Genomic DNA, 16,527 nt, shown 5'->3' on the forward strand with positions numbered 1-16,527 from the left:
CCCCTCTCTCTGTCTCCCTCTCTCTCCATCTCCCTCCCTCCCTCCCTCTCTCTCTCCCCCTCTCTCTCCATCACTCCCCCTCCCTCGCTCTCAATCTCTCTCTCCCTCCCTCCCTCTCTCCATCTCCCTCCCTCCCTCCCTCCCTCCCTCCCTCTCTCCCTCCATCCCTCTCTCTCTCTCTCTCTCTCACCATCTCTCTCTCTCTCTCTCCCTCTCGCTCTCCTCCTTCCTCTCTTGTTGTGATGTTCTCTCGGTCTGCAGAGGAGCAGATAAGACAGTGAGAGGGCGTGTGGTAATCCCGTTATGCTAGGCTAGCAGGGCTCGGGGCTGTGTTCGGCTCCCGGTCTATGAGCTTTGATTAAGTGATTAAGGTGGCAAATGGACCTGATAGGGGTTGCTGGGATCGGCTTCATACAGAGAGCGGCTCGTGTCCGCAGTTGACTTCCCAGCGCTGCGATGTGTACGTGCTGCGCGAAGATGTCTGTTTGTTTGTGTGTTTGTCTGAGCGATCAAGGTCCCTCCATTTAAGTATTGTGGTTTTATAGCTGCTTTGTGTCCTCTGCTCTCTTCTCCCTCTCCTCTCCTTTCATCTCCTGTTTTATTCCGTCCTCTCCTCTCCTCTCCTCTCCTCTCCTCTCCTCTCCTCTCCCCTCCTCTCCTCTCCTCTCCTCTCCTCTCCTCTCCTCTCCCCTCCTCTCCTCTCCTCTCCTCTCCTCTCCTACACAGCCAGTCTGTAACAAGGGGGAGGTTTCAGTTGGACTGTTGCCCCGCCCCCTTCTCTCTTACTCGTTCACATTCTATGACAGCATAGAGCCAGGGTAGGCTGGGGCTGTCCCGGCATTATCTGTGCTTACACCCACACACTAACACCACACAACACTCGCATGCAGACCTGCGCACACGCTGGGCTCAGGCACATGCTCTGTGTTCAAAACCCCGCCGGCGTTCTGGTTGGAGGAGGAGGCAGGCGCTCAGCTCATCAAGCCCGCTCTGAGTTGTTGTTCTTGGGGAGGATTGGAAGGAGCCGTCCCCTCCTAGCGACGCACCGCTGGTGCCGCTGAGCAACAGCACGGAGGAAAACACACAGAGAGGGAAGGGAGGACGGGGGATCAGAGGAGGAGCCACGCAGGAGGGGAGAGACTGCAACACAGTTCCACCTCATTCTCTGTGTCCCTCTCTGAGATGATTCACTGAGGCCTGCGGCTTCTTCATTCTTTCCGGAGCGTTTCACTGGAGTACTTGGAAACTTTTCTTGGTTTTTTTTCATCTCGAAAAGAGGTGGAAAAGGGAGAAGGGAGAAGGAAGACCAGGGTTGAGGGTTCACATGACATTTAAGGGAGTGAATTGGTTGCCATGGTGACTCGCAGCCGGAGCCTGACCCGCGGAGACTGAATGGAGGGATCGCCCCGGACGCCAAGTGAACGCTAGAATTACCAAGGGGAGTCGCCGGGGGAGACGAGAGAGAACTGAGAGGGAGGAAGGAGAAAGGAGGAGGAGAGAGGTTGTTTAGCGGAGGAGTGGAGCAGAAGGGGTTCAGAATGGAGGAAGGCTTCTCCAGCTACAGCAGTCTCTACGACACCTCGTCCCTGCTGCAGTTCTGCAACGGTAACAAACTTCTCTCCTCTCCCCGCTCCTTCACCCTCACATGCCCCGTCTGTCTGTGGGTCCAGACCTGACATGTCACTGTCAACTCGTCAGTTGGTGGAGTGTGTGTGTGTGTGCCTATGTGTGTCACTGATATTTCCTATTTTTGTTCCATCTCTGCAGGCATTGATAAAACTGTGTGTTTGTTTTGGTCAGAGAGACATTCTGTCCTATTGTTTTAACCCGGCAGCTGCTCTTTAAACACAGATTAGGCGAGGGACACAGAGAGGATTTGGCCGAAGCTTAACCCAATTTCTGACCGAAACGCAGCATTTGTCTGACTTGACCTTAAGCTGTAGGATAAACTGTCTGCACCAGCCTGCTAAGAAAGCAAAGGGTGGCCCTGGGTTTCTTTGTGGTTAAGATGTATAGACTTCATTACCCAGGCTCATGGTACTGAAGAGGGACATTAAGACCTGTGACTCCTCCTGTGGCTCACGGATGTCTAGAGAGTGAAGAGTTTTGGAAGGAAAGGGAGAATCAGATGTGTTTTTTTCGTGTTGTGGTGTGAAGTTCTGCCAGCAGCACGGTGAGGCGTGTGACGGAGGGACTCATGTTATGGTGGTTGATGATGACTCAGGCCGCATGACACATCTTCGGGCTCATTCCAATTAATCTTTTCAAGGCTTTTTCCCGGATGTTTTCCCTGTTTGGGTAAGCAACTCCATGCGTCTAACACCGTCCAATGTCTCCATCATACAGATGTTTCCTCGCAAGCCAAAATGAAAATGAAAGCTCAGCAATGGCTGGTCATGGTTTAAAAGGTGGTCTTGTGTTTTCGTGGTGTATTCCTCACATCCTTGATTCCTGACTATTTATAAGGTAGATTTAGGATCAAGGCTGTGTTTCTGCACCAGTAGTTGCAGCAGTAAGAGTATAGTATAGTCATTCCTAAGTTCTTCACGTTATATACTGTACACTGGGATACGGTGAGGAGGCTCTACCGTTGGGGGAACGTGAAGCGTGAAATTTGAGCGCACACAAATACAAATCACTGATTCCATTTGCAGCACCTTCCTCAGGATCCCTGTGAGGACAGTTCCGCTCCGTGACTCCAGCCTCTATTAGATTGGGACTCCAGTGAGGTGTGAACCAGCACCGACAGATCGTGGACACTAAGACTGTTTAGTATGAGCAGGAGGAAGGGGGCCGATGGAGCTACACCAGTCCTCCTGCGGGGGGAATGTGTACCTCGTTATCGTGCTCTGGAACCGCCTTCGTGAGTCATAGAGTCTGCAGGTCGGACTGAGACTTCGGACTAACAGCAGTGACATTGCTGATTCTGGTAATGATTTAGATTATGACCTTTAATGGTAGCTTCTTAAGAAAACATTGAAAAGATAAAATGAGATATGGTGTGCTTCATTAATGTCTCTGAAGTGTCAGTCACAGCAGTAGAGATAACAGTAATGTAACAACAGTACATACAAAATAGATAGACACCCAGAAGCAGTAGAGATGACAGTAATGTAACAACAGTGCATACAAAATAGATAGACCCAAGAAGTATGTGTAGTAGCAAGGGAAACACAGGATGATAATGTCCCCATTCTTGGCAAATGCAGGGTTCATGTCCTAGACTGCATTGCAGTACGGTGCAGACCTGCAGTGACTTCCCTCTGAGACGAGGCTCTCCTCATCTTTCTGATTCTGTACTCCGCCTCCCGGCAGAATGCATATGGGTCTGAAATGACAAAGTGAACTCATCCGGTGACTGTGTGAACGGGCATCCTCCTCTCTTGCCCCACAGTCGCTCCTTGACAACCAAGGAACGCATTTCCATCCCCCACAGAACTAAACAAACAAAAACATTGATTGAATGGAGAATCAGTCTGGTGTCATCCCTCAGCTTCCAGCAGTGGAGCGGCGGTGCAGAGAGGTACGCCTGCTCCCTGCCTCCCTCCACTTGTTGCTGTGTCATGGCAGCTCTCAGAGCTGACAGCAACGTGGCGTCCAGCAGGCTAATAGGCTAGTGCCACTCTCTGATGCTAGTGCCGCTCTCAAGGCTGGGGCTTGTTGTTAGCAATCCTTCACTGCAATGTCATGTTTCAGCGCGCTGCTTTGCTCTGGCCAGGGGATTTCCATCCTCCCTCCATCCTTCCTCGGTCATGCCCTCGCTCTCCCCTCTCTGTATAGAGAGAGATCTCGGTCTCCCTCTCTCCTCCTCTCTCTTCCTCCATCTCTCTCTCTGTATCCCTGGCTCTTTATATCTATATGTTTAAACAAAGACCCAGTTAACGTGTAGCGAGTGAGACACACAATCCCAATAAATACATAATCTTCAACTAAAATATTTTTTTTTTTGTTTAATTTGGGAGATAATCGTGTGTCTGTACGCGTGTCTGTGTGAGAGGTGTATTAGTGTTTGTTCAAGTGTGTGAGTGTGTTTTGTGTGTGTGTGGGGGGGAGGGTTGTGTATCCGTGTCTGTGTGTGTGTATGTGTGTGTGTTGACTTGGATGGTATGCGGGTTGGTGACATCATTCTGGAGTCTAGCTGAACCCAGTTTTACTCTAGGCAGAAAGTAATGATGTCATTCATTCCAGGACGCACTTCTCTCTCTCTCTCTCTCTCTCTCTCTCTCTCTCTCTTTCTCTTTCTCTCTCTCCCTCTCTCTCAACCTCTCTCCCTCTCCCCCTCTCTCTGTGTTGTGGATCATCCAACCAGACTAATGTAAAGTAGAGACGAGGTCAGCTGAGTGGAGGAGCGCACGCAGCCGACCGCTTTGTGCCCAGGAGAAAGACGAGAGTAACGAACCATTAATTAGCCTCATTACTCAGGTGTGAGCAATACGCCCGTCATGAGCAAACACACTTGCAAAATCATGCTCACACGTAAACATGCACGTGGGAAAAGGGACTTGCGTGCGTGTAAATGTTGAATACGGTTTTGTCTCTGATTAAATGACTTGTGCTGTGTGAAGTGATGGGTCGTTCATAATCAGGAGGACCAGTTTGATGATCTTGTTGTTCAGAGTTGTGCTTCATGACCTCATGTTTTATCGTCGGGGGAGTCAGTGTGAAAGTCGAGAGGTTGGGGACTCCCATCTCCCATTTCTGAGGAATCAGGGCATCTCTTCCCTGTTTGGTTTAGGGAATCCATCTGGCCTGTCAATTACAGTTGCATGAAATGCAACACTTCTCACTGGTGGAGAAACGTGATGAGGAATGGGACTCTTAGAATGACTATGTTTCAAAATCTTGATCTCTTTCTATTCTACTCTCTCTCTCTCTCTCTCTCTCTCTCTCTCTCTCTATCTCTCTCTCTCTCTCTCTCTCGCTTTGAACGAAAGTTTCAGTGCTGAACGACTAAATCTAAATACATCAAATAAGATGTATTCGGTATGCTGGCGGCCAACTTAGGGTCACAAACATTCAGCGTGAAACAGCAGAGAACCTCCTCCTGGTCTCCTTGCAGATCCACTCCATGCTTCCTTCTCTTTCTCCATGAGGGTCTTTCTTCATTTAGCTGAGGGGGTAACAAGGTCCCTCCTCCCTCAGACTCAAAACCCCCCAGCCCCCTTCTCTCCCCTCCAGCCACAGGACCTGCTGTACCCATCGGCTCTGACACAAAGTAACCTGCTCTGCCGTTGGTACCTGCTACCAGGAGGCTGGGTGGAGCGATGCCAAGAGGATGGAGTTAAAAGAGAAATTAAAAGAGGAAATGTCCTCAGGCAGTCTATGCTCTCTGCTCCATTATTCATCGTCTATATTCCCCCAACCTTCTCATCTCATTCTTCTGTTTTGCGTTTTAAATGGCAAACCGCGACAGTGAGTCACAACCTGAAACCTTGGGACCAATCGGTTGGTACATCTACTATGTGTTGGTTTTACGCTGTACAAACAAAAAGCCATCAGATATCCATGGTTGACAGCCGGTCGGCCCTCGCTCATAGAGGAACGATCCAGGTCAGCAGGCCGTCTAAACCAAACACAATACTCCTTCAACGGCCTTCAGGTCAAAAGGTACTTCACGTTTTGTGTAAATGATTTTGTCGCTGTTTTCCCAGAGATGGAAGACCCCTTTGACCTCATGAACATGAAGCACGTTCAGCTTGGCTGCAGGCCCTTAGGCACGGGTCCCCGGACCACTTCAAGACCTCCAGGAGCCTCCACCCCTGGCCCACCCCACCTCCTGCCCCTCCCCCACCCCCACAGCTGACCAAGCAGCCTCGTCCCTGGTGGGTCATGATGAGGAAAGAGGGGCACCTTCTGTCCCCGTCACACGACCCAGACCGGAGAGAGTGAGAGGAGGGAATGACTTCCCTCTTGTGTAGAGCGATGTCCCAAATGCCCCTTCTTAGGGGCCTAGGTTTGGTTAAACAATAGTGCTAAAGAAACCAGCCCAACGCTGAGGCATTAATCCCTGGTGTCTATAGCGACTCCATGCCAAGTTCTCTCGAGGCTGGAGGTTCTCAGCTGCGCTCTGAGCTTTTGTAGAGCATGTTTTATTCATCTGCTGCGGACCATGGCTTCATCTCTCTGCCAACCTGCCCTCCTCCCTGTTCGATATTCACATACTTACCAACCCACCTGTGTATCTTCTGTTTCAGGCCCCTCTACTGTTTAATTCAAAGCCCCTGCATTGATTTTCTCATGCCTCTAACGGGACCCGCATACACACGCACACGCAGACGCACACACATGCACGCAGGTACGCACGCACACACACACACACGCACGCACACACACACACACATACACACACATTTGCACGTACAAACACACACGCACACACACACGCACACACTGCCCATTGAGTCCTCTCAGTCTGATCTTCTCTGAAACACTCTGCCTCCTCTCGTCCATTGAGATGAACGGATACAAACAACGCAGCCTGGTTGTGTACGTCTCTGACAGCCTAAACCCCATCCCTGCTCAACCCTTTGTTTTTCCTCATCCTTCCGTTTCCAAGCAATGTGGTAATCTGCTCTTAGCGTGTGTGTGTGTGTGTGTGTGTGTGTGTGTGTCTCTGTGAAATTGTGTTCTTACAGCCTCCTTCTCACACACACTCCCTACTTCCCCTTTTACTATTTGAGCTTGTGAAGCTTGTATCGGGTCTGCGTTATTCACCACCTTCCCCATCCTCTCCCACCTCTTCCACCTCCTCCTCCTCTCCCCCCTCCTCCTCCTCCTTCTCCTCCTCCTCCTCCTCCCCTCCTCCCTCTCGTCCTCCTCCAGACAGTTGGCTATTGTTGGGCCGAGTCACACTGTACTACCGACTCTCTCACTCTCTCTCTTTCTCTGTCTCTCTCTCTCCTTTACTCCGAATAACAGCTTGCTCTGCTCTATTTCCCTCTCACAACTAGCCTTTAGCTGCTAAGTGGTGGGTGCGTGCGTGCGTGCGTGTGTGTGTGTGTGTGTGGTTGTATATATTTGGGCCTATATTCCATTAACATGCTGATGGCAGGACAGGGCTGTGTAGAAACCAAACGAACTACAGTCAAACTACACAGTGTTCAAATTGTGCTGATTCACCGGGTCTGAGGCAACAGATTGTGCTGCAGTGGAGTCAAGCTGTGTGTGTGTGTGTGTGTGTGTGTGTGTGTGTGTGTGTGTGTGTGTGTGTGTGTGTGTGTGTGTGTGTGTGTGTGTGTGTGTGTGTGTGTGTGTGTGTGTGTGTGTGTGTGTGTGTGTGTGTGTGTGTGAATGAAACCTGCATAAGGCATTGCTCGGAGCCATAACACTGATTCAAACAGATTTGACCTCCGCTTACTTCCAACTACTTCCAAGCACCTGAGTATCCCACACAGTAGGTGTTGTGTTACTGGTGTGTTACTGAAGCTACACAATGTCTGCACCAAGGGGTCGTCTGTATTTGCTCTGTGAACCGCCCTGCAGAATGAGACAGTAGGGGACTCTGGAAGGTTATAGACACTTGGAATGAGTTAACTATGCTTGGTATTTAAAGGACGCTTTGAGGTCAATGTTAGCTGTTTACTAGTTATTTGTGTTTATCAGGTGTGTGTGTATATACTGTGTGTGTGTGTGTGTGTGTGTGTGTGTGTGTGTGTGTGTGTGTGTGTGTGTGTGTGTGTGTTTCTGATCTATGAGGGAGGATGCAGGCAGTAGCAGAGGGAGTTAGCATATAAACTTAGCCTATAAAGCTAGCATAATACAGTTAGCATATCTCTGCTTCAACCATCATTTCTTCTCTTTTCTCCATCTGACACATGCTCCCAGCACACATCCCATGACCCAGTAAAACAATGAGCCATGTGGAGGGTGAGCAAGCTGAGCTAAATATACATACTGTGTGTGTGTGTGTGTGTGTGTGTGTGTGTGTGTGTGTGTGTGTGTGTGTGTGTGTGTGTTTGTGTGCATTTGCATCAATGCACACAGTGTGTCAGTGAATCCTGGCGTGTTTGTATGTGACTATAAACAGGTTGGTAGTATTTTGGGCTTTGGTATGTATTCAAGTCATGCACCTGCAGAACCTTGATGTTTCGCTGCATGTGAGCGTGCACGTGGCTGTGTGAGCGTACACGTGGCGGTGTGAGCGTGAATGTGGCTGTGTGTGAGCATGCACGTGGCTGTGTGAGCATGCACGTGGCTGTGTGTGAGCGTGCACGTGGCTGTGTGTGTGTGTGCACGTGGTTGTGTGCGCGGCAGATAAACACGCAGGCCAGTGGAATCTTGCTACACTGGTCCTTGAACACTGGGTGCCATGGCTGTGGAAATACCTTGAGGGAGACGGAGGCGTTCATGAGTACTCCTTTGAAACTCTAATGTCTCTGACGCTAATGTCTCTCTCTCTCTCTCTCTCGCTCTCTTTCTCTCTCTCTCTCTCTCTCTCTCTCTCTCTCTCTCTCTCTCTCTCTCTCTCTCTCTCTCTCTCTCTGTCTCTTTTTGACCTGGTATCACATACACACACACAGTGTGTATGTGATACGTCCCCCCTGTTTCCTCCATTAACAGCATTCATAAGGGACTAATTGGGTGGTGGTCTTCCTCTGGGAGCTAATACAGTCACTACAGAGTCATTAAATCTCTGCAGATTACAAATTACCACATATGAACCAGGTATGGTCTGTTCAGGGGCAGCAGACCATGAAGATGAACTGCTGGGGGTTGTGTGTGTTTGTGTGTGAGTGTGTGTGCATGTAAATTTGTACTCTGCATTAAGCTGTGCCTTAACAGATGGAGAGGAAGAGGCCACTTAGAAATTCTATAAAAAATAGATGAATGAGGGAGGGATGTAGAAGACAGGTGTGGAGATGAGAGGGTGACCACCCCCCCCCCCCCCCGCCCACTGATCTGCACAAACACACACACACACACACACACACACACACACACACACACACACACACACACACACACACACACACACATTTTGAAATGTGAACATAATTTGGAGTGTAAAGTCAAGATGAGGAAGGCATTGTGGGAGTCGACCAGGTCAGCAGGGTTCAATAGTTGAATTGTAGTCGAAGATGTTCTCTGTGGGCCTCTCAGCTGCCAGATGGGAAACACATGAGTTGGCCTTTGAACAGAGCCGTTACTGTCACTGGCCAAGATGGCCGCCACCAGCATATTTGTGCTTTTTTTTGTGTGTTTGTGTGTTTGTGTGTGTGTGTGTGGGGTGTGCATGTCAGACCTTTTCCACACCAAAGTTCCCCACTACACCCCTTGATGATGCAGAATTGGAACAAACAAACAGTGACACATGCGCGCACACACACACACACACACACACACACACACACACACACACACACTGGATGGTGGAGCGTTACGCCCCCTGTTCCTTCCTGGTTGTTTATTATTGGAGAGACAAAGGCTTGTTTTCTAAGAGAGATCCCAGGCAGTTCTGGGATGGAGCGCAGGCCGCTGCAGGGCAGGACTGGGTGCTGCTGTTCTCCTCTAAAGGTCATAGGACGGCCATTTGATCTTTATTCACACCTTTTAGGTTGCTTTTCTCTTCATAGTTTTCATGTTCCAAGTTTGAAGTTCATTTAAATTTGTCAGAATTATTTCATGTGTGTCTGAGGAGGAACGTGTCTGAGTGTGTGTGTGCGTGCGTGCGTGCTTGCGTGTGTCTGTGTGTGTGTGGGTGTGTTTGCCATGCGTGTGTGCCTCCATCGTAGCTCTTGGTACCTTGCTGTTGTTGAGTCAGCATGTCTTCGGCAGTCATCTCGTCTTGATGTATGTTGTTGCTCATAGGATATGTTAACTCAACTTTGTATTTATCTTAGTACTTTCTAACTCAAGAGAGAAAGATCATTAGAAGTATAGGTTTGCCTTTATTTATTTAGACTTCGTGCACTGAGGCATTTCGCATAAATTATTTTCATAAAAACTACAAGATCCTCCGTCTTCCACCCTGCAGTCCTTTGTCTACTCTGACGGACCCTGCAGATCCACCCCGGACACCACCACAGTTCCCTTGGGCAAGGAGAGAGAGAGAGAGAGAGAGAGAGAGACCATTAAGCCCAGCCCCCCTGAGTTAAGGGATCACTAGCATTGAGCAGAAGATCTGCTGCCACACATCCCCTTTAATCCCCGCAGCCAGCAACACCTTCCTCTGACAGGGCATGTGTGTGTCTGTGTTTGTGTATGAGTGCCACATGCGTGTCTCAGAAGGAGCGTGTTTTCGCCCCCTTTCTGATCTCGCTCTCTTCCTCTGTGTCTCCGTACTTTTCTCTGTCCTTTTTAACTGCCGACCCCTTTCTCACAACCTTTCTCTGGGTCAAGCATTGGCCCGACAGAGAGAAAGAGAGTGGGACAGACAGAGGGACGGACAGACAGAGACACGGAGACAGACAGACATACAGACAAACACGCATGTATATAGCGGGGGACACAGTGTTTATTCGAAGCCAAGCTTTAATTTAGTTTCTAATCCAGGCCTGAGCCCCCAGCAATCTCATGACACACACACACACATACACACACACACACACACACACACACACACACACACACACACACACACACACACAAATGTTCTTTGCATACTAATGTTTCCCCAGGCCTGGTTTTGTTTTTGTGTGTCAGTGTGTGTCTGTGTGTGTCTGTGTGTGTGTGCTTAAGTGTGCGCATGCCCATGTCTGTGTATGTGTCGAGTGTGTGCCCGTAAGAGCGGGAGGGAGTGAGCAAGACCCCACTTGACCTGAGTTGACCCCTAGCTAGCAGGGCAAGGTAGTAAGTGGTTAACACTTTACCACAAGACCAGAGAGGGTCTGTCACACACACACACACACACACACACACACACACACACACACACACACACACACACACACACACACACACACACACACACACACACACACACACACACACACACACACACACACACACAGACACTCCCATCCGGAGATGTATTTTTCTAGTCATCGCCAACCCCCACTCTCACTCTTTCTCTCTTTCCCCCTCTCTGCCTCTCTTATCATGTCCATACCTGCATCTGTTTCCTGCGAGACAAACACATCCGTGTTCAGGACTCATGCTTCACCCCTTTCTCTTTATCTCACTCTGCTCTATCTGTCTCTCTGTCCCTCTCTCTCCCCCCATCTCTCTCTCTCTCTCTCGCTCTCCCCCCATCTCTCTCTGTCTCCAGTGTTTATATCATTTCCTGTCCTCTGGCCTCTTCAGTGCCAACAGTGCCTTCCTTCCTGGGTCGTTCTCAGCAAGGTTTCCCTCTCCCAGTCCCTGCTCTCCACCCTTCACTATTTATCGTCTCTAACCCAGGCTGAACGGCTCTCAGGAGCATCACCCAACCCCGGCCAACCGAGTGACCCTCTAATCTGACCGGGTGATTGACCGACAGCCTTTCGGTGCACATGACACCGGGGTTGACTAAGCTGTTCCTCAGCGTCGTCACCGTGGCTTCACTCTGAGAGCGTTCCTCCTCTCTCTTCATCACTGGTGACCCACATAGTGCTGGGCTGCATGCTGGGGTTATGGAGTCACATGCTGGCATTGTGATGATTGCATTCGGCATGATGTTCACTGTCGTTCGCTTAGTGTCTACCGCCGAGCCGGCAGCGGGCGGGCGTCCTGCTGCTTAAGTGGACCTCCTGCCGGGAGCTCTGAACGCCTCATTTCTTTCCCCCGAATGTAATGCTGTTCAGTTCCCCAGTTTGTCTTGTGGCTGAATTTAGAGAATCAGACCAGCAGAAAGCGGCCTCTCTTCCTTTCTGTCCAAGGTGTGGCGTTCCTTATTTTATTGCATCACCAGCCTCAAGGCTGTTTTGGGGATCTAGGAAGGAGGTTGTGGATTCAACTCCCTGGTTGTTCTCATGTGGGGCTCTGGCCAGGCTGAAATCACAGGCTGTCTTGTCTTCTGAGGAAAGCCAACAGTGGTTCAATCTATCCAGGGACGCTAAAAGATGGAAATCCTCTCTGCACACAGAGGTGTGAATGGAGTGAATGAAGCGGGGATACCTCCCATTGTCGTCTCTCCTCCCCGGGCCGGGAGGAGAACCATGTTATTTTATGAAACTATTGCTATTCTACCTGTACTCCGCTACAGTGTGTATTTGTGTGTGTGTGTGTGTGTGTGTGTGTGTGTGTGTGTGTGTGTGTAGGTGTGTGTGTGTGTGTGTGTAGATGTGTATGTGAGTTAGTGTGTGTGTGATCGTGTGTGTGGGTGTAGATGTGTGTGTGTGTTTAATAAAGGAGTGAATGACTCACCATAGCTGCTGCAGGCTGTGATTGCGGGGAGGGGATGTGCTTTCCGAGCCTGCTGGGGGGGGAGGGTCCTACCTGGGGGGTCAGACGAGGGTAACGGGCCCCGTCTTGTCAGGCGGCATTAGGAAGCTGTCGTGTGGTTTGTGGGCAGCCATGGCTCGATGAACGACCTGTAGCTCACGGTTACGCTGACGATGGAGACACTGGGGGGACGGGGCACGGCAGGGACTGATGGACTGGGAGCGAGGCAGAGGGAAGGTGACGGTAATACGTGTGTGTGGTTGCTTGCATGCTTGCGTACGTGTGTGTGTGCGCGTGTGTGTTAGGTTGAGGACGGGTTTATGGGGGTTGATGATGATGTGGGCCGTGGGGGAGTGAGACAAAGCGGTGGTGTGTCTGTGATTAATTATTTGCAGAATGAAAGGTGACACCCTCATCACAGGACGTGTTTTTCATACCTGCCACGATGCGAGCGTCCTTACAGGTTTTTGATGGGCCTTAATCAAACCTCTGCATCATCCATTCACATCATCGTCTCACCCTCCACGGTGATGATGTCACCTGACACCAATCATCGTGGTTTATGTGTGGATGACTCACTCCCACCTCGTGTTATTTCGGAGTGCTATGATGGAGATCGATCTTGAAGTGTCTATTAATGACCAATCCCCTCACACCTGGTGGTGAGAGAGGGGGCGCTTTAAGAGGGGCCCTCTAGGTTCCCGCTCCAGAGTGCTGGAGCCCTGGCTTGTGGCCCCTTACAGCTGGCTCCGGTACCGCTGGGTGTCGTGGTGTCCGGGCCTTTGGTATCGGGGGCTCGAGGCGGGCCGCAGCAGCAGATGTGCAGCAGATAGAACAGGCTTTGTCTCTGGAGATATCTGCAGCGCTGCTGCCCGCTCCTGCATGAATAAACAGCAGCGAGCCGCTTCAAAGGAGGCATTCTGGCTGGGGAGAGGAGTCATGGTGAGGGGCCCGTTGGGGGGAGGAGAGGAGGGAGAGGAGTCATGGTGAGGAGCCCGTTGGGGGGAGGAGAGGAGGGAGAGGAGTCATGGTGAGGGGCCCGGTGGGGGGAGGAGAGGAGGAAGAGGAGTCATGGTGGGGGAGGAGAGGAGGGATAGGAGTCATGGTGAGGGGCCCGTTGGGGGGGGGAGAGGAGGGAGAGGAGTCATGGTGAGGGGCCCGTTGGGGGGAGGAGAGGAGGGAGAGGAGTCATGGTGAGGTAGGGTCGAGGATAGAGGGGGAGTCATGGTGAAGGGGTAAGGATAAAAGGGGAGTCACAGAGTGTGGTAGAAGGGAAGTCATGGTCTAAGGGTTGCCTGTATTGGGATTGTCTTCGATGAGTGAGAGGTGGAAGTGATTTGGGTGAGTTTACTCTTTCTGACTCATTTCAGCACAGACTGATGGAGACATATCTTGGATCGCAGCGCTTGGTTTCTGTTGGGACAGTAAATGTACTCTTAGTTCATGGCCTTCTTTAGATTACATTCTTCAGATGTTTGGTTAAAGCCTGTTTGGTTCTCCGGCTGAGAAACCCACACATTTATTTGAAGTGAAGACACACATTCAAGAGACGTAGCACACATTCAAGAGGCATGCAATGTGTTTAGCTGATACAATGTTTGAGTTAAGCCTGTCTAATAACCGTTCCTAACTAAAAACACTAATTGCACCGTTAATTACTACAAGGATGCTAGCTGAAAAAAGCTGTGAATAATGTATTTGCTGTTTTGTGTTTGTGCGCACATGTGCGTGTGTGCTCGCATCTGCACACACGCCAGTGGATGAATCAGTAATGAGTGGGATCAGTAATTGGTTTATTCAGTCATTATGAATTTACTGTGATTCCTCAAAGGTAATGCTTCAAGGTTCCCTACTGTCTTGTTAGAGCCACATCTTAACTCTACCTTTTTTTATATATCTATTGCCCCATAGTAGTCAACACTATTCTTGATAAATTTGCATTTTGGAGTTCACATTTTGCATAAAGAAACAAGGAATAATAAACTTGTTTATCATTGTTAAAACCACATTACCACATTGACAACAAACATCACTCTAAAATCCATTATGATTTGTTTTCATTTGACCAAGGGGGAAATGAACGAACACAAGAATTGCTGAATGTCGTTGTATTCCTCCTTCCTGGCTGAACACACGGTGATTAACTGTGTTAGTGTTGTCCCTTTCAACACCAGCTCACGTGAGCGTTAATCAAATCATGGAAGACCCATGTGATTGTAGTCTGTGGAGAATACACAGTCCACAAAGACCCCGGAGCACTTTGGTTTATCTGGAGGGTTTAATAGCTTACCACACAAAGTTGACCCCAACACATTTCCTGAATCCATCCATCCAGAGTATTTTATCTCCATGTTTGAGAAACCACCATGGTGGGGGGTGAAGTCCGTCTTTAACCTTTCCAGGAGGGAGGAGTCTGGTCACCAGATGTCTGCTCTCTCATGCATTATGCATTGCCTTCTTATTGCTAGTCTGCAGGGAAAACACAGCAATGATTTACATTAATATTTCAACATGCCACTTTAACATCAAAGGCCTAATAGAACAGTCCCTGTTTGTGTATATGTGTGTGTGTGTGTGTGCGTGTTAGCAGTCCAAGGTGTTAAGCTACGGTGTTTTAGCAGAACAAATGAGACACGTTGAATAGCAATTATGGAGACAGGCGTACAGAGTGTCCATTCAAAGCACCCCATGAATCAGGCTGTTTAATAGAAAATCCCTTTGTACCGCTCAAGGGAAGATATCTACTTATGGACAAACGTTTCTTTTGAAATATTGGCATCAGAGCATGTCTTTAGAGGCCATGCTACGTCGTTTATTTTAGGCGTATATTTTCTTTGTCTCTTTTCTGGTTCTTTCTTTCATTCTGTCTCTCCCTCTACGAGGTCTACTATGTGTCCAACCAAATTAAGAAACAAACTGTTTTGGGGTTTGAACAATAAAAACGAAACAAACAAGTTTTGCAGTGATGGCTGATAAACAAGAGTAATCACAGATGGGGGGTTTTGAACCTGTGTCATTGACTTTCTCCTCCCCCTTCCCCCCCGCCCTTCGTCCTCCTCCTCCTCCTCCTCAGATGACAGTGCGTCGGCGGCCAGCAGCATGGAGGTGACGGACCGCGTGGCGTCCCTGGAGCAACGCGTCCAGATGCAGGAGGACGAGATCCAGCTGCTGAAGTCGGCCCTGGCCGACGTGGTCCGCCGGCTCAACCTCTCGGAGGAGCAGCAGTCCCTGGGCCCCCGTCGGGGCCCCACCAAAGGTACCCCCCCCCCAGCCCAGACTCTTCTATCAGGGCCCAGTCGGGCTGACCTCTGACCCTCTCAAACCCTACGTCAATGATGATGAAGAATAGAGTAGAAAGAGGGTAGACATAACTTGAATGGCCAAAGGAACATGAATGTCAAAGTGAGATCAGTTGTAAATCAGTGGTGGGTTCGATCCATCTTCACAGGGATGGGAATTGTTATTGCTGCGTATCTGTGGTCCGATGGGTCACACATATCGACCTAGGTGAAACCAAAGTTTGAACTCTCAATAATATGAGAGAAGTGTATTTTGGAGTAAGGAGCCGGCCCGGTAGAATCCATCTTCCACTGCAGATGGGTTCTTCAGATTCCCACGTGCTCTCTTCCTGGCTGTCCACCCCCTCCTCTTCATCCTCCCCCCTTCCTCCCTGTGTGTGTGTGGTGTATGAATGAGTCTGTGTGTGTGTGTGTGTGTGTGTGTGTGTGTGTGTGTGTGTGTGTTTATGAGTCTGTGTGTGTGTGGGTGTGTGTGTGTGTGTGTAGAACCTGCTTTGATGAGAAAATCCCCCTCAGCAGACAACGTTTTTGAGAGGCCAGGTAGGCTCTGCTGGGGTGTGTAGCCTATTCTTCCCTACTCTCTCCTACTCTCCCCCTACTCTCCCCTACTCTCCCCCTACTCTTCCCCCCCCCCCCCCCCCCCCCCCCCCCCCCCCAGAATGACCACACCCGCAGCAGCCATCTTGCCACTTTAACCCACCCTGAAGCACTGTCCCCCCCTCCCCCTGTCACTTACAGCGCCCTGCCCTCCCTGAAAAAGGCATGAGTGCACTAGCATGCATTAGAGAGACAGAGCAGCACACATCATCAATAATACAGGTCATGGCGTCACCACACGGCTGGACCATGGTCCTCTCACAGATTAATATTCGGAGTGCTGATGTTGATGCTGGCAGACAGCGTTCCATCGACCGTTCCATCTGGTCCA

The 16,527-nt window shown here is 49.9% G+C and overlaps 1 protein-coding gene across 2 annotated transcripts in view; it reads left to right on the forward strand.

Moving 5' to 3' along the window:
• The window catches only part of eml1 (EMAP like 1), a 42,463-nt gene that overhangs the window by 8,499 nt on the left and 17,437 nt on the right, over positions 1-16,527 (forward strand). The window contains exons 1-2 of one of the 2 annotated variants that reach the window (XM_079752674.1): positions 947-1,605; positions 15,374-15,556. In XM_079752674.1, the coding sequence (XP_079608800.1) occupies positions 1,539-1,605; positions 15,374-15,556 (250 nt within the window). In that variant the 5' untranslated portion in view covers positions 947-1,538. Of the gene's footprint in view, positions 1-946; positions 1,606-15,373; positions 15,557-16,527 lie in introns of those variants that run through there. The other variant, XM_079752675.1, reaches the window with a different exon arrangement.

The sequence above is a fragment of the Pollachius pollachius genome, assembly GCF_949987615.1.
Source record: "Pollachius pollachius genome assembly, chromosome: 15".
NCBI classification, from domain to species: Eukaryota; Metazoa; Chordata; class Actinopteri; order Gadiformes; family Gadidae; genus Pollachius; species Pollachius pollachius.